Source organism: Bombyx mandarina, chromosome 11 (assembly GCF_030267445.1).
Source record: "Bombyx mandarina strain Sakado chromosome 11, ASM3026744v2".
Classification (NCBI taxonomy): domain Eukaryota; kingdom Metazoa; phylum Arthropoda; class Insecta; order Lepidoptera; family Bombycidae; genus Bombyx; species Bombyx mandarina.
In genome coordinates this window covers 7,224,220-7,252,024 of record NC_143218.1, presented here as the reverse complement: position 1 = coordinate 7,252,024, position 27,805 = coordinate 7,224,220, and the positions used below count along the sequence as shown (strand labels likewise).

The following is a 27,805-nucleotide window of genomic DNA, read 5'->3' as shown; positions in this document are numbered from 1 at the left end:
GGATGAGCTTGTTGCCAAAAAGACCCTGTAGGTTTACGACAAAAGGAAGATCTTCCACCGAGCAGGTGATATTTCTCGGGAAACCGACGGTCCGAATGTTCTTGTTCGGAACTTGTATATTTGCAAGCTTATCTTGAAAATGTCGTAAGCGAGATTCAGGTATCTGTCAAATATCTTGCGTTATATGATGGCTACCCGCCACAATCCTGAGTATGAAAGAAAGCGGTTATGGAAGTGGGAATCCTAGAGAAGGGTTCGAGTGCTAAGACAAAAGGCTAGGAAATGGAAAATGTAATGGAAAAAGAGGACATGTTGCTAGTCCCACATAATGTGGGATAAAAGAGAGAAGTACATAACATTTCTTTTAAGATTCTGAAGGTCGTTTAAAGGAAGGCTGTATATTATTCTTTAAGGATCCAAGCCTGAATGAAGCAGGCAAACCTAACTGTCTTTATAGTTTCAAACAAAGCGTTCTCAAGGTTTCTTGAAATAATTATCGACAACGTAACTGTCGTGGTGATTCATCGAGTGCCAGTGGTAACACCGAATAATAAAAATTCTAGAAACGCTTATCGCATGAAAGCAATTTTAGCAAAAAATCGAAGAGTCCATCCGATGTCGAATGTTGTAGAAGAACTGTTCTGTGTTATAATAACGGACTATTACTAAAAATGTCTGCTTCAGCTCATTAATTTCAAATTAAAATTACGATTTTTTCTACGTTAGATTATAGGTCAAAAATAAAGTAGCGCGTGTTTTAATTGCAAATTAAGAAAACTGTTCTGTGTTATAATAACGGACTATTACTAAAAATGTCTGCTTCAGCTCATTAATTTCAAATTACAATTATGATTTTTTTCTACGTTAGATATAAGTCAAAAATAATGTAGTGCGTGTTTTAATTGCTAATGCGATGGTATACCTTGACGTATTGGGTATTGGTAAACTGCTAACTCTTCTCAAACCAGAATACACAACTATTTCGCAGCAGCAATTGGCGTGCTGGTGGTACCTACCGGCGGGCTATTCCTTACCAAGTAATGACATTTTATTGAAAAAAAACCGATACTATATTCTGTGGAATTTTAAGAAATACCACCAGAAATAAATATTAGTCGTCGTCGTGGCCTAACGGATAAGACGTCCGGTGCATTCGTGTTGAAGCGATGCACCGGTGTTCGAATCCCGCAGGCGGGTACCAATTTTTGTAATGAAAATTAATGAAATACGTACTCAACATATGTTCACGATTGACTTCCACGGTGAAGGAATAACATCGTGTAATAAAAATGAAACCCGCAAAATTATAATTTGCGTAATTACTGGTGGTAGGACCTCTTGTGAGTCCGTGCGGGTGGGTACCACCACCCTGCCTATTTCTGCCGTGAAGCAGTAATGCGTTTCGGTTTGAAGGGTGGGGCAGCCGTTGTAACTATACTTGAGACCTTAGAACTTGTATCTCAAAGTGGGTGGCGCATTTTACGTTGTAGATGTCTATGGGCTCCAGTAACCACTTAACACCAGGTGGACTGTGAGCTCGTCCACCCATCTAAGCAATAAAAAAAAAAGAAGAAAAAAAATATTACTTGCAAAAAACAAATCTCTCATTTTATTGGTCCATTATAGGAACTGTCACAGACCTTTTAGTTTTTAATTATAACCACATAATATTCGGATGAAAATGTCTTTGTAGGTCGAGATTATGTTGCATTATATTGCTTAAATACGCTGAACAAAGAGAGCATGTAGTTTATTTAATGCTTACAGTTTAAAGCTACCCAGACAATATGCAAATTTAACTGTCATATCTTTACTTTATATTATGTGAGAAATAGCTTTAAAAACTTACCATTTTGTTTGTTGCTCCCCGTACTATGCAACTTACTTCTGTGCGACTCCCATTTATCTCCATTTATTCACTAGAGACTACACCAATTAGTGGCATTTAAAAGAGCACTATTCTCATAATGCAACAAGTCCGCCCAGAAGCGTGAGGGGCGGGCGGGGCGCCCAAACTCGTATAGTACACGTTCAGTACCGTCGCGACGATGGCCACGGACGGACGTACGAAGCGTTCCCAGTCGATATGCGCGCCGGCCTCCGCGAGCATGGAGGCGCTGGCAGCTCCCGCCGAGACCACGCCGGCGCCGCGTCGCCGTCCAGCCGCGCGATCTCAGTCCGCGCGCATCACCGGTGGTCGCTCCGTGCGACACCGCCGTCAGCAGCAGCAGCAACAGCTCGACCGCGAAACCAGAGCCCGTTACAGCTCCGAACCGCGTCTGGCAGAGACCGAAACACCGCCACAGGTCCGTCGTCAGGCCTCAGCTCGCCGCCGTCCTCCTGCTGCCCAACACGCCCAGCCCCGTCGCTCTAACGCCTTCCTCGACGTACCTCGCACAGCACACCAGCCCGAAGAAGAGCCGGACGAGGACTCCTACCGACTCCGATCCTTCAACATCACGCAGAAAGGAGGTCAGTGCTGCTCGCGTTCGTTCACCTCATCTATTTTTGAGCTCATAAAACTTAGTGGTCTCTTTAATATGATTTCAAATGAAAAAAGTTGGCAGTGGGCCTGTTCGGTTCCGACCGGATCCGGAGTAGCTAGTCGGACGCGGCGTGGCGCCCGACGCGGAAGACGAGTTTTCCGCACAACCGGGTTAGAATGACGATCATCAAAATTATTTTCGTGTCATACTGAATCATGTGAAACGTTTACGAGTCGACGTAAATCAGCGAGAGCGCCGGGTTAACTCCGCTGGTAAAAATAAATCGGTGCGAGCGGAGGACGCGCTCTGTTGCGTTCAAAACAAACTTTCATATCAAAACAAATGGAAAAAATAAAGGAAACATCGAAATTACTTTAGCGACGCACTCACGCGCCTTCCGAATTCGTTAACTTTTTTCTAATAAGTTGCACTATTTGATAGAACCGTGTGCTTTTCCATAACCACGCTTAACTTTGCTGCCTATTGAATAGGTCAGCAATAGAGAAAACCATTAACATTTTGAATCCACATTGGCGCTTTTTGTTTAGACTGTTTAGAAAGTCGCACTGATCCACTATCAATTTGGTAAATAATTTGCTTTAAATTCGTCGAATAGGTAGATTATTATCATATTAACTCGTTAATTCTCAAAAACCATTTTTAATACTTAATTAAGCAAATATTTGGATCCAACACCCACCGCATTTAACTTAGTGCCGAAATCAGTTAAATAAAAACATTTTTATCCAATTAAAAATACGAGATTCCAGCGGCTTTGAATATGAAAAAATGGCAGAATTTTTAAAATCCAATCCGAATGAAATCCAGTTTATAATGAATTATTCTTTAATTCTTTCTATTTTAATTTTGGAACTTTATTACCAAAGAGAGACCCCGCAGATATCTATATCAAACAGTATGATGACATGACGTGATATGGCATACAACGCAAACATGAATCTATCCACCTTCTACTATGCAATATCAATCTTCAAACTCGAGGACAATCTCAAATTGTATTGTGGAACAGTTGTCCCACCCTTCAAATCGAAACATTAATATCTTGTTGTAGGACCAGCTAGAAATTTTCGGCAGATAATAAATAAGAGAATTACGAATTTCATTTTAACTATACGAAGCTATTTCTTTAACGTGAAAGAATTTTATTAACATTTGCTAAGTCCGTATGTATATAAATTTAAAACATTATCGTACTTGGCTTCCAATTTTCAGCCCCAGCATAAAATTACTCTATGCTTAAAATTACTGGTGGTAGGAACTCTTGTGAGTCCGCACGGGTAGGTACCACCACCCGCCTATTTCTGCCGTGAAACAGCAATGCGTTTCGGTTTGAAGGGTGTGGTAGCCGTTGTAACTATACTGAGACCTTAGAACTTATATCTCAAGGTTGTAGATGTCTATGGGCTCCAGTAACCACTTTACACCAGTTGGGCTGTGAGCTCGTCCAAAAACCGCATTACAATTAGTCCATTCGCTCAAGAGTATCGCGGCTACTGACACACACACAAGCAGACGTGGGTTGAAATATTCAACATCTTTTGGAGAATAAAAACAATAGAAATATTGAGATTAAGTAGATTACACACTCGCATTGTATTTTCTCGACGTTCTACGTTAGGTGGCCTGAAGAAATTTCCCAAATACTGTGATATATGGATAAATATTTTATGTATGGGTGGATGAGCTCACAGCCCACCTGGTGTTAAGTGCTAACCGGAGCCCATAGACATTTATAACGTAAATGCCAGCCTCTCATACCTTGAGATATGAGTTCTAAGGTCTCAGTATAATTACAACGGCTACCCCACCTTTCAAACTGAAACGCATTACTGCTTCACGGCAGAAATAGGCATTGGCCGTTTGTAAGTCTCGTGATAATTCAATATTTATGTACTAGTTTCACCCGCCCTGTCTATTTATAATAGATTTTTGTGGCATCTAAACCGACGACATATTTTAAGGTGCATACCATCACCTACCGTAACGGGATAAGCTTAAACTCTCAATCCCATTGAAACAGCCGCTGTCTCAGAACGGTGATAACGAAACCCACAAAACAGAAGAAAAGAAAACCCTAGTTTATAGCCATCGAATGTGTTCGGTCCAATCAAAATTACATAATATTTAATTAATAACTTTGGCCACTAAAGATACGGATAAATCTGGCACAGTAAGTACTAATTAGTACTAACAACATTTTTGTTTTAAATCTTTAGATAACTTTTGAACACTGCTCGGACTATCGCTACGGCTTTTCGATCAAAAACTCACGCTCGATAGACTCTTCCTTTTGTGGTCGTGTTCTGTGAACTAAAAAAAAGAGTGCGTGTACGCGCGTAAGAAGTTATACTTTATTTTTATTAAATTTATTTCTTTTTTTTAAATTTAAATTTTAATCAATTTGAAAAAAAATCGATTAAACAACATCCTCAAACACGCATATTGAACATCCCTTTTCTCGACATCGTATAAATTCGGTAATTCTCGGTACGGTTTGGAAAGTTCACCTGCGGCTATATTCAGAATCGCCAAGTTACGTCGGTCGTATTGTAATGAGCGATCTAGTGGGCAACTTCATTCTGTTAATTTTGTGTCACGGTGCGCGCGCATCGTAAAATTTCACTCTCATCAATTTTTCATAACGCGCCTAAAGAAGTATAACTTCAAAAATATTAGCAGAGTTATAATACTAAGATCTGCGGGCCAGTTATTGCGCAAATCGATTCAGTAGTACATTTCTCGTTGTGTCATTAAAAACACATTACGATAATATTCTGACGTTACAAGTAATTGAACAGAATAAAAAAATACACATTCTTATACAGGCTCTCGAATTTAGATAAACACTTGTGTCTAATATTAAAGGCTCATTATTTTGTCGTCTTGATCTTGTAATAAAGGTCTCGCAGCAAAAATAGTCAGGATTTCAAGATCGCAATACGCCCTAGAACCGGTAATTAAGTAATTTACTCTGTAATCTTTTTAATGCATAATGTTATAATTACGTTCATTTTGTGGTTCACGGTGAATACTTGGTAGCTTCGCATAGCTCCCAACAAGTACATTAAACGGCTAAGCTATTTGTCAATGAGCACTGTTTTGTCATTTTTAATAAACATAAAACCCGATATTCTGTCGCTGTATTAAGCAAATATCGTTAGTACCTACTCTGCGTAGACGTTTCCCACAGTACCATCCACTTACGTCAATTAATTAAAAAACATTTCATTCCAACTTCGAGACGGGTAATTAACGCCAAAATTGTAGACTAACTTTCGATAAAACATTTCTCATAGTCAACTGTAATAATTGGACCACTTATAAATGTCATCGCCTAAAATTTGGACCTGAACTAACTTTGACAATATCCCGAAATCCGCCTCGAATTAATACGAAACATTTGCCCGGGTATCCGCCGTCACAAGCCGAAAGTTATTTGTCTATTGGAATCCAAAAGCTTGCCTGTTTGATGTCTCGTTAAAATACTTATTGTTTTCCATGAAGTTATATAAAGTTTTGTAATTGATTGTCCCCTATTCTTTACGAGCGTGTGCCAATAATCACACTTGGACATTGTTGCTATAGGCATTATTTAAACAAATCGGACTTTGATGAATATTATTATCGAACGATAAAGTTAAATAAATATATGTCGGAGACGGACATTAGTTTAGTAGCTAAACGAAACGCAGCACGATTCCAGAGAGATGACAACACGATTGCGGTATCGTCGGAACTCTGCTAACTTCGTGCTACGACAGAGCCTAGTCGATAGAGGCGCATAGACGCTATCACACTTACCAACCGGCCTTCTTGAAGAGCGGTGCCTCCGTCCTAAGAACTGTCATTCGTTTTCGTTTGCTAACGTCAAGAGACGATTTCTAAATTGTTCAAAGACAATAAACGTGATTGGTGTACTCAATATTTCTTTTAGCTCGATCACCCTATTCGCACCTACGATGTCTGACGATGGTGTTATTAATTGTGGCTTCTCCGACATATATTATAGCAATTTCTTCTCATCGAGCCGTTTAGCAGTGTGTGATGTGGGTTCTCTTAGACGATGACTGCCTTTAAAACCCCACCTCTTAGTTGTATACTAGACTAGTTGGAACACTAAATCAAACTCCCAACGCCCACTTCGAGAGTCGCTTTGTAGTGGAGGACGACAGGTGGACCCGCATCACAAATCCTTATCTTAAGCTTTTCAATACACGTACCGGAAACCTCATGCAAATATAGAGTAGGCTGGTTACAGGAGCCTAAATACAACAAACAAACGAAGAACATGCCACAAAGTGAAGACCATTTGAATGTCAGTTTAAACAAAGAAAATACCCAAGGACTGAATGGAGTCGATGCGGTATAAAAATAAATAATAGTTCAAAAAAACAAAAAAAAACCCTTTTATAGAAAAGCGAGGGGAGCTTTTCAGGATATTATCAAAATAACCCTTCTACTCATATCTGTTCATAAAATATTTATAACTGCTGATACCATGCACCCCACGTTTTCTTTACAATAAAATCATTTTTGCTTACACTATTTTTAATTCAAATTTATTAATATTTATGTTCTGTTTTTTAGTTAAATTTTCTATAAAAGTGTATTTTTTTAGTTTTTTTAAACTATTATTTATTTTTCATTTTTTAGTTGAATTAAAAATTTTTAATATTGAACTGTCATTGGTCCTTAATAAGTATGCCAAATTTCGAGTTAATCCAACGTTTTAAAGGGGGTCAAAATCATGTTCAAAGATTCCGTTACGTTTTAACATACATACGTCTGAAGGTAATAAAAGCGTATTAAAAAAAACGGTGCGCGTGCAACTTGGTGTACTGGAAGTGAAACTTCTTTTTCGATGTGTAGTATTGTCATTTTCTTCATTTTTCACGTACATTGTATTACATTATAACATTATATACTATTTCTGCCGTGAAGCAGTAATGCGTTTCGGCTTGAAGGGCGGGGCAGCCGTTATAACCATACTGAGACCTTAGAATTTATATCTAAAGGTGGGTGGCGCATTTACGTTGTGGATGTCTATGGGCTTCAGTAACCACTTAACACCAGGTGGGCTGTGAGCTCGTCCAAACACCTAAGCAATAAAAAAAAATAAAAAAAATATTACGTAGAGACATTGTTCAAAGGACGAAATTAAAACGGAAACACAAAAGGAATGAAGATGTATTACGTGTTTGTGTGGTTTCTTTGCGCAGTCTGTCCAAATACTGGACAGGGGAAATTGCTTTCCTTTTAAATAATGATGAGTATTATTAAATGAAGCTTTGTCGAAATGTCTCGACGCTTTAAGTATCTTTGTTAGGTTATCTAAAATAGTTTTGCTTATGAATACAATATATATTATCTAGCTGACCCGGTAGACTTCATAGTGCCTCAATCGATAAATAAAATACCTAAACTTTTGTATAAAATCAAAAGGAATCCGTCCGACAGGGGACACATGAAAGGAAAAACAAAATTGTTTGTTTTTATATAATTCTGACCATTTTCATATTTGTTCACCTTTTAAACCTTCCCTGGACTTCCACGAATAATTCAAGACCAAAATTAGCCAAATCGGTCCAGGCGTTCTCGAGTTTTAATGAGACTAACGAACAGCAATTAATTTTTATAGATATGTTTGAAAGATACCGTTATTTCCATAAAATTAAGAAGTAACGTTGCTCTTGTCCCTGTAAGCATTCTTTGTTCCCTGGATAACCACTTAGAAGTTTAGTCATATCCTTCTTCATTCTAGCAATGAAAATAGCTTCTGTGATAACCATTGGGCTCAGTAAGTAACCTTAAGTTATAAATTCAGGTTGTGATGTCTACGGTCGGGTAGTAACCACATCTCCTATCTATATAGTATATGATTAATACAAATTGTATTAATTTAAAAAACGTATATACAAGTGTCTATATTAGTTTTTGGTACCCATAACACTGGGAGTCCTAAATTGGTGCCGGATGAACCGTGTGTGACTTGTTCCAATATATTGTTTTTTATTTTGTCGCAAAACTTAATGTTTGTTTTCTGCATATTTTTTTTGTGTTTAAATTTGGATAATATGGAGGGCCGTTGCTGGAGCCAATGCTGTAAATTTGATGAGGCCTACGTCTAGCCTTGGATGAGAGTGGGCTGATGATGAAGTCAGATGAACATGCGGCCTATAAAAAGTACAGTTGGCATAATGAAGCTTTTGCCTACTGTTGACTATTCCTTTTAAACGTGGTTAGAAAAAGGACATGTATTAACGGTACCAGATGGTAAGGATGAACTCTGCTCGGATGACGGGTGGTGCGTGGCAAATAGATTGGCCTGCTACCAGTCAATTGGGAGTAGATAATATCGATCTTAGATAATAATATCAGGTATAACATTAAATGTCCACGATTTACTTCCACGGGGAAGGAATAACATCGTGTAATAAAAACGGAACCCCTAAAAAATCAGAATATGCGTAATTACTGGTGGTAGGACGTCTTGTGGGTCGTGTGGGTGACGTATGAAGGGGTGATACGTTTCGGCTTGAAGGCAGCCGTTATAACTATACTGAGACCTTAGAACTTATATCTCAAGGCGGGTGGCGGCATTTACGTTGTAGATGTCTATGCGCTCCGGTAACCATTGATATGGTCACCATCTAAGCAATAAAAAAATAAAATAAAATAAAATAAATATGAAAATGAAATGTTATGACGAAATATAACAAGTTGCCAACCCTAAATTCTTAAAGGAACTTAAGAAACAAAATTACGAAACACCTTTACAGCCTGGTAAGTTTAAATGTGTTAATTGTTAATGTGAGTACAGGGGTGGTGCCATTTATGTAATGGTTGTAAGAGCAAAATTAATTTATAACTAAACTATACAGAACGTGCACGAAATTATCGTATGAGTACAACGCGCAATTATATTGTCAAATCAGCAGAAATAACTAGGGATACACAAGATTTCGAGCACTTATTTCTTAACAAGAGATAATTCTTGTTGGAGATTTCGAGGAATTATCGTTAGCGCGTCTATGTTGGAAAATAAATACCGTCAGACACATTATTCTGCCTTCAAAAGCTCTAAATCCATAAAGGTTCAGTTCTATACTATTCATTTATGCACCGTTGTGGATGGTAAAGGATTTTTTCGACTGTCACTTGTTTACTTTCTGACCATATGCCATTTAAGGTATCGTCTCTCTTTTTGCGAGCAGCGAACTTAGAATCTAAGTTCGTATGCTACTTATTGTCTCCTGGTTACTAAGTTTGTAGCGGGAACTAAGATCAACTACCTCTCCTTCTAGTTTCCTGAACGTCATCGTTCGGTCTTATCGTACTTCTATCGAATTAACCAAAGAACACCAGCCAGGTCAGCCATGGTCAGACCTAGTAAGAGAAACACTTAGTCGTAGTCATCCATGATCGAACACAGTGGAGGAACGTCACATGTGGCCGTGATCCTCAGTAGTGAGTGAACGATATAGAAGAAGAATAAGAAGATAGAATTAAGACAAGCATTAAATGGATTCCTTTGATATAGGAAATATGAACTGTATTTAATTATATTACATGGCAAACAATAAATAATTTATCAAATGGACATACATATATTATAGTAGTTTTAATTTGTAGTTCTTACTTAGGAAAAGGATCCGTCACGACTATTATTGAATCAAAAAATAAGGCTTTAAAACCCTTTGAAAATTAAATACCTAAATCTATAAATTAAAATTTAACACTTGACCCAAGAATTAATTTGTTTTATACCCGTAACGGAAAAGGTTTCGTTCGTTGAAAATTTCCCTTATCTCATTATCCAAAAAGGATCGCAATGTTTTTTTCTTCTCTCTCTTTTTTCGCTATTTTTTGCACATGGGACTTAATTTAATAATTATTTAGATAATTTATTACCATATACGTTGGTTGTATTTTAGATCGGCGTGGGCGGTTATCGACCTTTTTCTGATTCCTGCCCTACGGCATGAAGCAATCCATTCGTGAGCTAGCACGATCCATGTCATACTTTGACGTCGGATAGTGCCGTATTTACTTTTGATTAATTACGTTTAGGTAGTTTCCTCTTTTAAAATCTATTCATTTGAAACACCCGGCACGATAATTGCGTACGTCCGTAGACTGTTTTTTTTTAAGATCCCGAATATTAGAATAATTTTGAAATAAATCTTTAAAAAAAATTGTAACCTCCAATTGCAGCATAGATAGCTATGCGTATATGACCATTACATTACAACGACTTTTATACTAGTTAAATTTAGAGTTAATTTAATATAATATCATTAACACTGAGAGCTCGCTAATAAGCCAATGAAAAGTTCTTAAAGGAAGAAAATTTCTTGGCTAAAAAATAACAAAAAAATGTCATTACAAATGTATCTTAAATACTTTCTTCTTCTTCTTTATTCTTTATTGTACAGACAGTTAATATTACAGTAATTGCGTAAGATATAAAAAAATGGCGAGCTTAACTCAACAATTGAGTCTTCTACCAGCTAACCGTTCTTAACGAAGGAAAGCTTTAAATGAGTGGGTAGAAGAATACAATCTAATTAATTTACAATTTACAATCTAGACAAGAACTTAATAAAAATAAAAAATCAAAAACACTAATACATAATATATTAGACTACGTATATATACATACACACATAAATAACGTAAACGTATACATCATACACATACATATATACTTTGCTTACGATTTTCCCATAACGTTCTTCTCACTCTTCTATTTTTTTTAGTATTGGTCATCATTAAATCACAATATCCCCAATTTTAACAAAAAAAAAAAAGATTACAACGCACAAGTATATCATTATATAATTTAGACGCATTTTATTCACTTAACGGAAACACGCTAACAGATCGTAAAAAGTTACTGTTACATTACAAAAACACTTATGACAACGTCTTACACGAAATTCCACCATGCGCACCAAATAATATTTTATGAGGCCAAACTATTCCAAGTTTCCCTTCGGCGCCCCATCATTTACAACGCAAATCCTCTCGTATCTGAACCCCGTGCCTAAGCCTTATTGAATCACATTTACGTACGTATTTCCAAAGAGTACGTGAATGAAATAAATTCAATTCGATTCAGGGAAATTAATTTATATTATTTTGATGCTTTTTTTTTTTTTTTATTGCTTAGATGGATGGACGAGCTCACAGCCCACCTGGTGTTAAGTGGTTACTGGAGCCCATAGACATCTACAACGTATATGCGCCACCCACCTCGAGATATAAGTTCTAAGATCTCAGTATAGTTACAACGGCTACCCCACCCTTCGAACCGAAACGCATTACTGCTTCACGGCGGAAATAGGCGGGGTGGTGGTACCTACCCGTGCGGACTCCCAAGAGGTCCTACCACCAGTGAAAAACATTCTTTCGCTTGACTCACTATACTCGTACGCTTGAGGTGAGTGGGTCGTAATTTGTCATGTGAAATTTTACGCGGTCACCCGAGTCGATATTCGCCGAGTGATACCGGTCCTCAAATCCCGCTATACTATTAATTTGTAAACCTGACGACACGTGTGCATACGTCGTCAAGAAAAGTCGTAATATATCTCAAATCAAATACGGCTATGAACTCGCGTAATTAGTAGATCCTTACAATTACGATAACTAGAACTAATCTAACTTATAATAATATACGGAAATAATTTCACTCACAATATACATTACGGTATACGGTAGGCAGCGGCTTGGCTCTGCTCCTGGCATTGCTGAAGATCATGGGCGACGGTAACCACTTACCATAAGGTGAACCGTATGCTCGTCTGCCTACACGGGTGATAAAAAATAAAAATAAAAAATGAACATCATAATACTTAACTGAGAACAAATCACGCACGGTCATGCAGCCTCAATTTAGGATTCCCTGTGCTATGGGTATCAGAGACTAATCATCAAATCAGAGAAATAGTCCCCATCCCTAAAGTGATATGTATCTAATGTGTTGTTCGCTGATAGAAACGCGACATCCGTATCGTCTCTGCCAGGGAGGAAATCGGACATAAACATTGATAGGGCTAAAATCCTTGCATAAACAATACAATATAAAACTATCTTACCCAATATCCCGACATCACGTTGGAAGATCTTCCCATTGATACGAAACGATCACACGCATATATCACACATCTATTTTTATGACTCTACGGCTCGAAGTTAGAATAAGAATAGAAGCTAAGCTAGAATAGAGAACTAAAATAATTGTTCAGAGAAAGACCGCTGGTCTGCACTGTATTGGACGCTCTCCTTAACACCACGGACGCTTTTCAACTAAATCAAATTAGCCTGATATTAATCCGCAGTGATTTTCAATCAAGACCGTTTTTGAACATGAAACAAATGAAAATTCCAGCGACTCATAATTTGAATCGTTAATACGCTGTCGAAAAAGTTAATTAACTTATCGATTTGAGCGGCAATTTGTGAAATACAAAATTAACGGGGATATTCTAGTCAAGTATACAGGAGGATGTTCTCGGGGAATGCCAATTTGTTGAGGACACTCATGTTAAAAATAATACTTGACGTCGGAAATACCGGTTTCGTTTTAAATTGGACCGAAAGAAAATGAACGTGTTTAGATTTAGTAGACATGTTGATATTTTATATTATCATTTATTACATTGTTCCTTAAATACAAAAGACAGTACGATAACAACTAAAACAAAATGAATAAATAAATATGTACAGGAAGTTCAGCGAGCGGTTATCTTTAAATGCGATCTATTCTAGAAAACCGACGGCGGCAACAAAACCCATCGCTTGAACAAAGCGATATCGTGCAATGCCTGGTTTGTTCTTTTTAAATAAAATAAATTATCTTTTTTAAATATAAAATGAATTGCTGTTCGTTAGTCTCGCTAAAACACGAGAACGGCTGGACCGATTTGGCTAATTTTGGTCTTGAATTATTTGTGGAAGTCCAAAGAAGGTTTAAAAGATAGAGAAATATGAAAATACTCGGAATTAAATATAATATTCCCTTTGATGTGTCCCCCGTCGGACGGATTCCTTTTGTTTGTTATAAGTTTATTTTATACAAAAGTTTAGGTCTTTTATTTATCCATTGAGGCACTACGAAGTCAGCCAGTTAGTAATAAAAAAACATTGATATTAATAACGAAGCATCATTCGAGAACCGTACGACCGATTCGACTGATTTATTTTTCGTTGTAATTGTCAGGGAAACTTTTATGTGAATGCTTTTTTTTTTCATACACATGTAGAGTAGGACAGTAGTACAATGTTACCGACTTTTGTCTCACGTCGTAAGCTTCGGTATGTCGTAAGATCGCCTATCTGTCTCTTTTTACAGCATTGAAAAAAGCGCGTTCTGTTTTCCGTTCCACTAAAACTGTAAAGTATTGAAATTTACGATTACAGCATATGAAGACTTAGCCTGACCCATATCCCTCGTCTATGTTAGGTAAAGAAATAGTTTCAGGTATTGTTTACTGGCTTCAAGACAGCAAACGAGCCGTAACAACTGATATTGATTGTTTTGTTGAATAGTAATTATCATTGTTCTTAGACATACTAGGAATGCAAGCTGTTATTTTGACAAATTCTCACAATTTCTTGAGTTAGGAAGAGTATATAGTTTTATTGTGCACCAAAATAAACAATTTATTGGGACGAAGTTCCTTATGGGACGATGCGGAGGGGTACCCTAACCGGAAAAAAACGTCCGTAACGTAAGATTTTTATTAGAAATACACACAGTGTACGACTTAACTTTGTAATAAGTGTGTTTGGCTGTCTAAAACGGCAATAAAAAACTCCGTAAATTCATATTTCAAATTAAATACACGCTTTTTTTTGTATGCAATACCCATGGCATTTCTGGCCGGTGATATTACATTCGATTAAATATTAAGAAATCTCATGCTCATAACGAGCAAATCCTGAACCTTTTTTTTTTTTTTTTGGTCAGGAGGAAATCGCCGGACTTCCGCCCTTTTCTGGGGATACTGGGCGGGGTATGTCAGAGTCGAACTGACTAAAACCTCCTGTCGCTCAACAACCAACGTCCAAACCTCGCATGAGACAGAACTCATGACAAGGCAAAGGGGGGAAAGTGAAGCGTTTAGTGCGGAGCACATCTCTCCCATCACCCTCCCCCTCGGGACGCCGGACTGGCGGTCGTCGGCGCCACGACCACCAGCCCTCTCGGTCGGCAGACTGTCCGAAGCCCGCCTAGATGGCGCCGGTTAGAGTGGGTTACCCTACGGAATACCCCGCTGGGCCAAAACCAGCGTGGGTCGAGGATAGCCGGCCTTCCATCACCCGGATGCTCTTGCGTAAAACGCGTGCAGAGCAGCTTGCACGTCGTCTTCTTAGGCCCCCTCGCCGGTCCCCAGACCGACATGTGAGGGGGACCCGAAACACTTAGAGGGCCAGGGCTTGGGCGAAATCCGCCTCCCTGGCCCCCGCTCGACGGCGGCGGGATTGTGCGTCTCTCACGCGCCCCGCCGCCTCCTTCTGCGAGATGGTGCACTCGCAGAAGTCGACCATCGCCTTCCACGACTCGTCGTCGCCGAGCGTCGATGCCACAACACTCGGCAACGACAAGTCGGTTCCTATTTTTGCGACGAGGACACGGCGCCACCCCTCCCATGCGGGGCAGGCGACGAGCGTATGCTCTGCCGTGTCCAAGTCGCAACCACAATGGTGGCACTCTGCCGTCGGCTCGGCTGTGATCCGGTGCAGGAACTCACCGAAACAACCATGCCCAGTGAGCACCTGCGTAAGCCGGAAAGTGAGGCGTCCTCTGTCACGATTCACCCAATCCACAAGGACCGGGCGAATCGCCTCGACGGTCCTACGACCAGCCGAAGGATCAGCCAGCCGTCTGGACCACGACTCCAGCACGGACCGCCGAGATTGGGCCCTCCGTGCTCTGACCACACTGGGGCTGGGACGCGCCACGCCCCGGGCACGAAGTTCAGCCCGCCACCTATAGTCAGCGGCGAGCGCCTCCGCTTCCAGAACCCAAGGCGGCGTCCCAGCCAGTACACACGCCGCCTCAAAGGAGATGGTGCGATAACCACGGATGACCCTGACCGCGATGGTGCGTTGCGGCCGTTGCAGCAGCTTCGCCACCCCCACGGCCAGGGACTGGCCCCACACGGGCGCCCCGTATAGTGCCATTGATCGCACCACCCCGTATAGAGACGGCGCGTCACCTGGTCAGGCCCCCCGACGTTGGGCAGAAGCCGGCTTAGCGCGCCGGCCACCCCCAACAAACGAGGGACCAGGTTCTGAAAGTGAGCACGGAAATCCTGAACCTTAAGAACAATGGAAAACTTATTAACTAGAATGTTCTGTTTTGTTCGCACCGAGATTGGTTTTTACAAAAATTTCGGTCAAAAAAGGTAACCAATTTAAGTATTTTCGGTCCACTATCAAATTCGATACACGTCGAACTTTTTACCGGAGAAACTTGTTAAAAGTTCTGAATTTCTTTTTGCGTTGCTCCGTTGTAAATGGGGTAACGTTTTATGAAGTTTCACCGAGCGTAATATCCTTTCTATGGACCTTTTTGGACATTTTAAGCACGCTTTGGAGTATTTGCGGTCTACGAGATAAGACTGTGAACTCGTTTCAAGCGATCAGTGTGCTTAAGTAATTACATACTCGATTCTGTGTGTGGTAAACAGTCGACGTCACACTACGCACGTCATTACGGATCCTCCCGACCCATTAACGTAGCTTTTAGGTACCTCAAGCACCGGTCACCGTCCTCGCCGAACCCGTCGTTTGGCTCGACGAGCGAATTAACCCACAGACACAGCCCACTGAGTTTCTCGCCCGATCTTCTCAGTGGGTCGCGTTTCCGATCCGGTGCTAGATTCTGCGAAGCACTGCTCTTGCTAGGGCCAGTGTTGGCAAACACACCCGGTTTGAACCCCGCGAGCTTATCTACACGTCAAGGAGAAACTGAAATAGCCTCTTAAGCCTAGGTAGGAAAAAAAAAAGTGTACTTAGTGTGAGTTCTTTAACTTCTCGATCGGATAAAAGTTAACCCAAATTTATCTAGCGGTCAACGTAGGTGCGCTGTTGTTGCAGCTACATACAAATTTGAGTTAACTTTTACGTGATCGAGAAGTTAAAAAAATTGCACTAAGCACTAAGGACTGTACTCCAATACTACTGTGTATTTGTTATTTAAATTATTGATTATATTCATATAACAACTAATGTTTAATTTATTTATAGTTGGTGCATCTTATCATTATTTTTTTTATTACCCTTGTAGGCAGACGAGCATACGGCCCACCTACTGGTAAGTGGTTACCGTCGCCCATGGACTTGCCATTGGAAACTTAACGTACTAATGTAATATCGGGAACTCATTACCTACATGTGAAATCGTGTTTAAATAATAGTATGTGTAACGTGGATAGCCGCGAAAATTTTAAATAATTCGTTCACGTACTAAATTGAAAAGGCCAACGTTAAATCCCCACCTTAATGAACTCCGTGGTTTAAATACAACAAAACTGCTTATACCACAGGTCTGAATTTAGATTACTATAAAAGTTTATTACAGGGCAATGTGAATTAATTTGGGTTCGAGATTTTGTCACAAGTTAACTCTGAATTCTTTATGCAATAGTATTAAAGTTGTTACTAGGCATCAAATACCTCTCCTTCCTCCTCTTCCTTCTTATTAGTTCATTAGATCTATGCCAATTTGTGTTGATATACGATGTACATTCATTTTAACTTATTCTGTGTTGGTACAAATAGTTTCCTGACGCTAAAATTTTATTTATAATTGTAATAAAAGTTCCACTCATATACATATATCACAGAGTTGCTTAATTCGTGGATAGCCTCAAAAGGTAAACCATTAGAACCACCATTTAAATCTGTCGGAAAGAAGAGATAAAGTTGAGGCTGCTAATGAGAAATACTTTGAATGATTCATTTGTAAGAATTTTTTCAAAACAACGTTGCATTATCACAAAAATAGAAAGCGAAGACTTAGTTACACACCTAATAACTTTTCAAAGAACCGCATTAAAGTAATTGTTAGTATTAAAATTAGAACAAGCACAATAACATAGATTGTTACTAATGCTCTACGCTTTGAAGTTGTCTCTAAGGAATTTTGTTTATGCTAGCTCAAATTCCACCTGAATGTCGCTCGCTACACACTCTAAGAAGTTAAGTAGCAGTCTTAATGGCAGAGAGATAAGGTTTATATTTCGATTGTTTCCGGTTCCTAAGTTTTATGCTGCTAAAGAAAACTTGTTTGAGCTTATACCGCTATGCTACCAACATGTATACTGCAGCGAAACTTTCGCGCGTTCCTACCTAAAAGTTGAGTTAGATTTATTGGGATACTAGTAAAAAGTCCACCTCACAACAGATTCAGGCTTCACGGGTGAGATAGTCTTCACAAAAACCGCGATAAAAAGTTTCACGACGATCGAAACAAACAGGAAATTGGTGCCTATCCGTGCGGGATCCAAGCACTGTCTAAAAAACCCAATAAACGACGAATAAATTGTGTTTTTATTGCCCGATTACGCCCCTGCCCTGCGTATTTCGTATTAAGAAATTACTTTTTGAATTGTCGAGAAGTAGCTTGACGTTCTCGACATGTCAAATTCATTCTGTACCATTTACAGTTACAGCCAACAGATTCTTGAAGGAATTTAGTAAACGGCTTGGTAATTCTTTATTTATTGGAACGACTTATAGGAGCGTGGGGAGGTCGAATGATTGTTCTGGAATTCACAGTAACAATATTTTTTTTCGTGGAACAAATTGTATTTATTACCTACAATTTGCGTATTAAATTATATTTTGTTTTGTTTCTTAAAATGCGGTCTTTCTAATATTCTACTGTTCACTATTTTACTTAGAGTTCCTTCGATAGATTTTTTTTTATATGGCAAATGGTACCTGATCGTGCAAACTTGGAATTTTTAAGTATAGGTATATATTATATACTAGCAGACCCGGCCACACGTTGCTGTGGCTAAGGTTTTTGTTTCTAAATAACACATGGCCGGCTATGTTAATACAAAAGCTACCAAAGTAAGAACAACTGGATTTCACTGTATTGCGTTTACTACAAAATAAATTTCACTTATACTTTAGCCTCAGCAACACGTGGTATTTATGCCATTAAATTATAGCTTATGTGAAACGTTGGTATTTTTAACACAGCGCCATCTATGACATATTAATATCAGACAGTATTACAATTGTCTGTAAAAACTGATTTAAGTCGTCATCTGTTTTATGCTTATGAAACTTACAATTAATCACAATAATCAACATAAGAAATAATTTTATTGTTAATTAATTAATTAATATTGTAACCATTAATCGAAATAAAAGCCATCCTATGGCCTAAGTTGGAACAAAACACATATTTAAAAAAGAAAGAAGTTAAAATCGGTTGAGTAGTTTAGGTGTCCATCGCGGACAAACAACGGGACACGTAATTTATATATATTAAAATATACCCTAATGGATTGAACGGCTGCTGTAGGTACTCAATTTTAAAAGGAAGTAAATATCCAACATATGTTTACAAACGGTTTTTAATATTATAGAAATCGTCGTATTATGTAATCATCACGCTATGTGCTCTGAAGAATTGTTTGAGATGATACCAAAATGTCGTTTTTACCATCGCACCGCCCGCCACCGGAGTAGAGTCCATCCATACTACCTATAGCCACTACGTTTATCCACAGTGCGTTTCCAGAGATCTTTATTGCCACCCACCATTCGGATTTGGAATGAGCTCTACGATGTTTCCCGAGCGCTATAGCACATCCTTTTTCAAACGAGGCTTGTGGAGAGTACTCAACGGTAGGCAGCGGCTTGGCTCAGCCCCTGGCATGCTGAAGTCCATAGGCGACGGTAACTACTCCACGGTGGGCCGTGTGCTCGTCTGCCTACAAGGGTATAAAAAAAAACATAGTCCTAGTTATAAATTTCTTCTTTCACTGAATAAGGTTGTCAAAGTTAGCAGCCACCAAAGCGTATTGCCAAAACTACATCGAAGAACCGCTGGTATCTATAAAGGCTTCGAAAAGGGTTTGTACAATCCAATACTACAATGTTTGCAAATGCTCATATTATTCACAGTATGGTCTCGCCATTTTTGATTATCAGGTCACGTTTCATCACTTGACAATCCTCAGAACGATGCCCTGGGAGAATTATCTGCGGCTAAAGTTTTAGAACCACGTATAGTAATAATGTTTTATAGCTATTAAGAGGCACAGCGGGGTACTTGCTCTAGCTTCTTAATCGCAAACAAGAGACTAACATCGAGTAGTGGTGCATTATGTATTTATAATCAATTGTACATTTAAAGAAAGTAGGTAGCAAATATAATACAATTTTTGAAGTGAAAACTTCTTTAGAATCGTTGTGATTTCAAACCGGATGCAACGGAAAAAACGACAGGTAAGAGACACAAATACAAAAGAATGAGACAGAAATATACATACTATTTAATACAGCGCCATCTGTGAGATTTTTTTAATACTAACGTGTGTATGAAAGCTCTTGTAGTGAATTTTAATTTAGGATTATACGTGAAATTAAAATATCAATTCACAGAGGGCGCTACCTTACAATTATTTACTAATGACAAAATTTTAAGACGTTTAGGATAATTGTATTTTAATTTTGGAAGGTTTCACTTCTACCACGTGTGAATTGCACACATGTTTTTTTTTTGTTTGTTTTATGCGTGAATATTAAATTGTGTCTTAAACATCGAAGAATGAATACTCAGCGTGCGTTTTTTTTTTTATTGCATATATGGGTTTGCAATCTCACGGTCCATATAGTATTAATTGGTTACCAAAGCCTACTGCTAACACAATTTGACTAACACCATAATTAAATTCAATTTAAATGCTATTGAATATTCTAAGTAAACGTCAAAATAAGCTTTATCACCTGTTCCAAGTAGAGCCACAGTCCTCAGAAGATCCGGCGAAAATTTCAATTTTAAATCCAATAATTATTTAAGATCTAATCAAAGAATTCCAGTGAATGAGCCTCTACCTATTCCGACAAAACACACTTTCTTAATAATACTGTATTCCTTTAGTTTGGGTATGAGAGAGGCCCCGTCCTCATTTGTTACAAATAGTAGTGAGGATAATAATATGTTAATTCGATAAAACGATGCAACTCACAAGAGGTACTAAGTACCACAAGTATTTTTTTTTCTTTTTTGAGCATACTTTGAGTTTGACTGTGAATCATTATCAAATTTCTTTGTCGACATCGCTAAATTAAATATTAAGACAGTTGGCCGCCGGCCCCTAATTTACCACGATGTGACTGACGAAACCCTGGAACATCAATAACAATTGTACAAAACTTTAAATCGATCGAATGAATCTTCAAACGTTCATAGTACAAACTAATTAACAAATCTACGAATTTTCATTATATTGTTCATATTTATCTTCGTGAATTTTCTGACTCGATTCATAAATGAATACAAATAAGATATTTTTATTGGCCATGAAGATAATAGGTTAACTGTTCATAAACAGAGAACCAACTCAGCGTCTAGAGAGTACTGAATTCGCTGTTAGTTGTGTTAGAATGCTATAATAGGTTTTCTTGTTTATTTATTTATTCCTTGGCTTTCCACTCGCCGTTTCACTCAAGTTGGCTACAATTTATATCGCGTGAGTGGAAACTCGTGCTCAGCAGTAAGGCGAAAGTTAGCCAATAGTAACCCCTAAAGATTAAACTAATTTCATAGCGAATTTAAACCTTAAAATTTAATTGATGTTTTTAACAAACTACGTATTTTAACGCGAAAGAGCTCGTGAAATTTGCCCAAAGGCCCTTTGATCAACAATAAATGAACAACACCTTTCACTCACCCGACATAGATTCTTATCAGAATTGGAGTAAACAATTGATAAACAATTTATGGGACATAAAAAAAAGCAATAAAACACAACATAAATAAGACATTTATCTATCGGACGTATACTGTTTTATTTCATTCGGGATTCGGTTGCTGACAGCGTATTCGCAAAATTATATTGAGCTTCACGGTCCGTTGTTTGTAAAGCTTTCGCTTTGTTAAGCAGTCAGTCCACAATCCCATGTAAATATTTTGTAATCACGTTATCCGGTTTTAAGACTTTGAAGACGACCATACATTTCCGCGTGTTTGTTGTTCATAGGTAATTTATAGGTAACATATTTTTTTATTAATTCAGGTGAGATGTGAGTGCATCTGTATCCCTATAACAGTAAAAATGCAGTCAAGCGTGTATTGGATCGCGTATATTGGGTTCCGTAGTCAGGACGAAAATTTGTAATTCTCTGTAGCTATTCTTTAAACTTAAAATTATAGAGAATAGCATGCAGTACAAATTAAATTTTCAGACGTGCTTTCTCTTATTCTATCGCAGGTTAGACGCTTATAAATGTTTACTTATGTCAGTTACGTATGTACTAGCGTTCGCTCATTCGAGTTGTATTAGTTTCGTATCATTGAACTGTGGGAATGAGGCGCTCGCTCCTGGCCTTTTCATTTTTCATTATTATTATTTTAATTGTATTTTTTTGAGTTGTTTTTTCCTTTATTGTAAATACTTTTATTTATTTAAAAAAAAGAAAATATTTGAGAAAAAACAAAACAAAAAAAAAAAACATGTGTGCAATTCACACGTGGTAGAAGTGAAACCTTCCAAAATTAAAATACAATTATCCTAAACGTCTTAAGTATATGTAAAATTTTGTCATTAGTAAATAATTGTAAGGTAGCGTCCTCTGTGAATTGATATTTTAATTTCACGTATAATCCTAAACTAAAATTCACTACAAGAGCTTTCATACACACGTTAGTATTAAAAAATCTCACAGATGGCGCTGTATTAAATAGTATGTATATTTCTGTCTCATTCTTTGCTGGCTTCATCCTACACATTTTTGTATTTGTGTCTCTTACCTGTCGTTTTTTCCGTTGCATCCGGTTTGAAATCACAACGATTCTAAAGAAGTTTTCACTTCAATAAAGAAAACATACACACACTATATACCATGTATTTGACGCACACACGCATGCATACTATTTATTGTCAAACTTTTGTTCTTGACGTCTGTTGCCAAATTGAGAATAGAATATGGTTTGTCTTTGTTAATACTTTTTATAGTGTAATCTTGGCGAAATTTGTGATAGTAGAAGTATAAAATACAATCATAATAGTGTACAAACTTACAATTCCAATTAATTATAGTCGAATTTCGACTACTGCGGCACCTCTAGTTTTTTATTAATATTTTATTATAATTAATACATACACAATATAACTAGTCAGGTCATAAGTATTGTCACACAGTAAAAACTTTTCTTTTAGAATGCTGGCCACAAAAAAATTATTGAATTCGAATTTCGAATTGTTCACGAAAATAAAAATGTATACTTTTAGAATTTTACTCATTTTTAAATATGGAGTGGACGCTTAAAGAAGACCGTGTTGCAGTTATTGCGTTGCATCGTTGCGGTTACGCGCCAATTCAAATTTTTAACATACTGAAAAATTTGAATATAACCAAAAGATTCCTTTATCGTATCATCAAACGATACAATGAAGACTCTAGTGTAGATGACAGGTCAAGAAGTGGTCACCCTCGGTCTGTTAGGACTCCAGCAGTGATAAAAGCTGTGAAGGCGCGAATTCAAAGAAATCCCAAACGTAAGCAGAAACTGTTGGCCCTTCAGATGGGGTTAAGCAGAACCACGGTAAAAAGGGTGTTAAATGAAGACTTAGGGCTTCGGGCATATCGAAGAAAAACAGGACATCGTTTGAATGCTCGTCTAATGGACCTGAGACTGAAGAGATGCCGCGCTTTGTTGAAGCGGTACGCGGGAAAAAAATATCGGGAAATTCTTTTTTCGGATGAAAAAATTTTTACCGTAGAAGAGAGCTACAACAAACAAAATGATAAGGTGTACGCACACAGTAGTGAAGAAGCGAGCAACCGTATTCCGCGTGTCTAACGAGGTCATTTTCCATCCTCGCTCATAGTATGGTTGGGAGTTTCTTATTGGGGCTTAACAGAGGTACATTTTTATGAGAAAGGTGTAAAAACGAATGCAGTTGTGTATCAAAATACAGTCCTGACGAACCTTGTGGAACCTGTTTCTCATACCATGTTCAATAACAGGTAATGGGTATTCCAACAAGATTCGGCGCCAGCTCATAGAGCGGAGAGCATACAAGACTGGCTGACGGCGCGTGAAATCGACTTCTTCCGGCACGAAGACTGGCCCTCCTCCAGTTCAGATTTGAATCCGTTAGATTACAAGATATGGCAACACTTGGAGGAAAAGGCGTGCTCAAAGCCTCATCCCAATTTGGAGTCACTCAAGACATCCTTGATTAAGGCAGCCGCCGATATTGACATGGACCTCGTTCGTGCTGCGATAGACGACTGGCCGCGCAGATTGAAGGCCTGTATTCAAAATCACGGAGGTCATTTTGAATAAACTTTAGTGTCATAAGAATCTATGTTTTGTTAAGTTCATTTTGGTATATGAATGGTTATATAATGAATAAACTTGTTTCAATTATTTTACATTAAACATGTGACAGAATTTATGACCTGACTAGGTATAGTATAGCATGTCTATTTTTACTATAAGTTGTCAATGGATGCACCTACCACATTTTCTACGTCACTATTGATTTGTTGGTAGAAAATGTTAATATACCAAGCTCGCCAGTGTAAACTAGCATGCATGAAGTGTGATAAATAGATAATTAATTATAAACGCACGTCTGTACACAAAGCTTCTAAGCTTTCGTGTGAAGCGTGACTGAAGTAGTTACTGTTTCACTAATTGTTGCTTGAAGTTCAAGTTTGGTCCAACTTAGTTACGGAACTACGGTTCGCCAATTTAAAGCACATTCACACGAGCTTAAGGGCGTCGAGTTTTCAACAACTAATGCAGCCATTTGAAGATGAAGCTAGCGAATATTTAAACACTTTTATGATAGAATCAGATGAAATAAGGCTGCGGCTTGACTGCGTCACTGGCATTGCTGATGTCCACGAGTGACGGAAACTGTTTACCATTATGTGGGTTGACTGCTCGTCTGCCTAAAAACAGCAATTAAAAAAGGTAAGAATAGTTTAGATTTGAACGGTTACGCGAACCTATGCCATTTCGTTCTTTAATGCTCATTTTGATGATTCTCTCTGGCTAATCATTCTATTTAATTCTATACTATGTGGTTAGCTTGTTCCAAATAACGTCACTGATAATGAAGTTGTGTGATTTATATATATATATTTTACGCAGAAATTTTAAAACGTAAGATGTCTTGTCCCTTATTAACAAGTTTTTGTGAAAAAAAAATGCGTTAAGCAAAACAAAAGAATTACGTTACAAGTCTCCGGAGAATTAACACAGAAAATTGTTTTGTCATTAAAAAGATGTTTCGCCGGTAATCTAAATTTTGATATTCATGAATACGACGAAAAAAGATGGCCATTAAAAATTTCGTGCATTACAGAAAAAATTAAATGTTAGCAGGCATAGAAACATTTTCGTTACAAAATTTTGTCGTGTAGTCGGATGTCCCGATATTCTAGTAACTTCGTAACACAATGAACATTTAATTAACAATTAAGCCTTGTAATTTTGATAGTAGTTGGAGCTTGACCGACTATACGATTTAGGTGATTAGAATACATGTGGTAGTGTAGATGCTTTGTACAAATCTCATAATATATTACCTTGTTACCGTGTGTACTATAAGCTTATCTTGAGATTGGGCCAGTGTACGTAATGTTAAAATAGGTATAGCGTACCTATGAGCTGGCAGTTTGTTCGGGAACAGGCGAGTGTGCAGACCGTTACAAGAAAACTAACACGCTATAATATTTATTGACAATTTATTTATAAACCAATGCAAAAATGCTTTAAATTTATTAAGATTATCAATATAATTAAAGATTAGAAAAAACTCACACACCGAGCCACAAAACCACGGCGAAGGAAGTGACAGAAAGTATTGACAGCCAGTGACAGCTATTCTCAATAAATTTAACATTATGTAAGGCTTATGCCTTTTAGCTCATACAGCCAATTTATACTTATAATGGAATGAATAGAATAAATAATATTTCTAACACGTAAAACGTTTTTTTACACCGTCGTATGTTGTCCAAAATATCTATTGTCTCTTGGTGAAAGCCGAATTAAAATCGGTTACGTTTTTTAGAAAAAATAAGCCGAGAAATAGACAGAGGTGATAGCGACTTTGTTTTAAATATTATTAAAGACTAGCTGAGTCCCGCGATGTTACCCGCGGTTATTGTCGTATCGAGGGCGACGCCGCGGGGCAAAGCTAGTCTAAAAAAAGTAGCCTAAGTTACTCCTTATATTATTTGCTACTTATCAGTGAAAGTCCCGTCAATATCGGTCCAGTGGTTTCAGAGCTTTTTTATTTTTTATTGCTTAGATAGATGTACGAGCTCACAGCCCACCTGGTATTAAGTGGTTACTGGAGCCCATAGACAACTACAGTGTAAATGCCGCCTCCCGGCTTGGGATAAGAGTTCTAAAGTCTCAGTATAGTTACCAGAGATTAGCCGGGACAAACAGACAGACAGGCAAAAATTGTAAAAAATGTTATTTTGATGTATGTACCGTATATATAGGTATTCATATGCATGTAGTAAAAGGTGGTTATTTCAATATTACAAACAGACACTCCAATTTTAATTTAGTCGCCTAAATCTAAGCCATCAAAATTATGACTGGATTTGTTTTTAAATAAAATAAAAACACGGCGATTATTATTCTATGATATTTATATCAATTGAAAGAAACTGTAACAATATTCACGGGTATTGTTCGAGTTTATGTTTCGCTTTTCACTCTCACTACGTCATTCAGACACAATGCACATCTAAACATAGCATTTGGCAATGATTTAGTACTTTCAGTGACGAAGAAAATGCGTATAATTGTACATTAGTAGGTATTCATGATAGGTAACCGATTTCTTTTAATTTACTCATCAATGTTCTGTCCGGCTATTCTTGAGGACGTCGGTTCTGACTCTATTCTGTATAGCGTGGATGATTTTGGTGGACGGCGGCTTGGCTATGTCCCTGGCGTTGCTGACGTCCATGAGTGACGGTAATCACTCACCATCAGGTGGGCCGTATGGTCATCTGCCTACTAGGGAAAATAAATGTACGTATTGACCGGTATGCCACGGGTAAGGTGACGAAACGAGATCTCTATGCGGAACAACATAATCTAACCGCTTCATTATTTTCATGCGAGAACCAATCGTAGTCACGCGTGATTATATTAATAATTAATATAGTTTTAGAGCATTATTTAATTACCAAATCGCATACGTCAGGTTCGTTCTGTTTTGCAATGGCATTGTGGTACAGAGACTCACTTGGTGAGTCAGAATTGTGGCTATTTACCACGCGCAGGCGACGGTAACGAACATAAAATGGTAACTCAATTTCGAATTAAAAATAAATAGATCACTTAGTAAGCTTTCAAAATTATAGCGTCGTCATCAATTAAAATTCACATATCTTATGACGTCATCGTGCATTATGTACGAACGTGAGAGAGAAAGATAGCGAGATGTAACTACTAAATTGAATCCCGTTTTCATAAAAAAATATTTTTAACGGTATTTTCTGTAAGAAACGGTCCTATTCCAACATCGATTTTTTTATGATTGTAGGATTACTGGTGGTCCCGAGGCCTTTCCAGTTTCACCAAGACAGGTAGGCGAGCTAAAGCTCAGACAAGAGAGGTGGGATTAGCTAAACCCGAACGCCTCCAAAGGAGACCTAACAACTCGAGAGCAGCTGCTTCGCGAGTGCATCTACTACTGGATTGGAATCGCGACCCGCTGAGACGATCCGGCGAGAAACTCGTCGGGCTGATACATGGGTTACAACATCAGTCTTACACATATACATTATTTCGTCTATTTTCAATTCCAAGTAGTTAAATGTAGACTATTAAATAAAGTAATTACACGCCACGTGCTTTTAAAACGACGTGAAACATTTTATTTTTATGTCATGTGTATTTTCCGGATAAACAATGGAATAAATAAGATTGAGTCATACGTTCGTTCTGGTTTGAATAGCAAGGACGCTTTTATAAACGCTTCTTAAGATTTCCATCATACATGAATGTAAACGTTGGCTGTTGATAAAATAGCAAGAGCTCATTGGAAGTTGAA

At 38.0% G+C, this 27,805-nt stretch overlaps 1 protein-coding gene across 1 annotated transcript in view; it reads left to right on the top strand.

Annotated features, from left to right (window-relative positions):
* The first annotated feature begins 2,003 nt into the window (after positions 1-2,003).
* Positions 2,004-27,805, top strand: part of LOC114242224 (GTP-binding protein REM 1) — a 142,865-nt gene continuing 117,063 nt past the window's right edge. Inside the window, exon 1 of the mRNA XM_028173307.2 lies at positions 2,004-2,472. Coding sequence (XP_028029108.2) covers positions 2,049-2,472 — 424 coding nt within the window. The 5' untranslated portion in view covers positions 2,004-2,048. The remainder of the gene's footprint in view (positions 2,473-27,805) is intronic.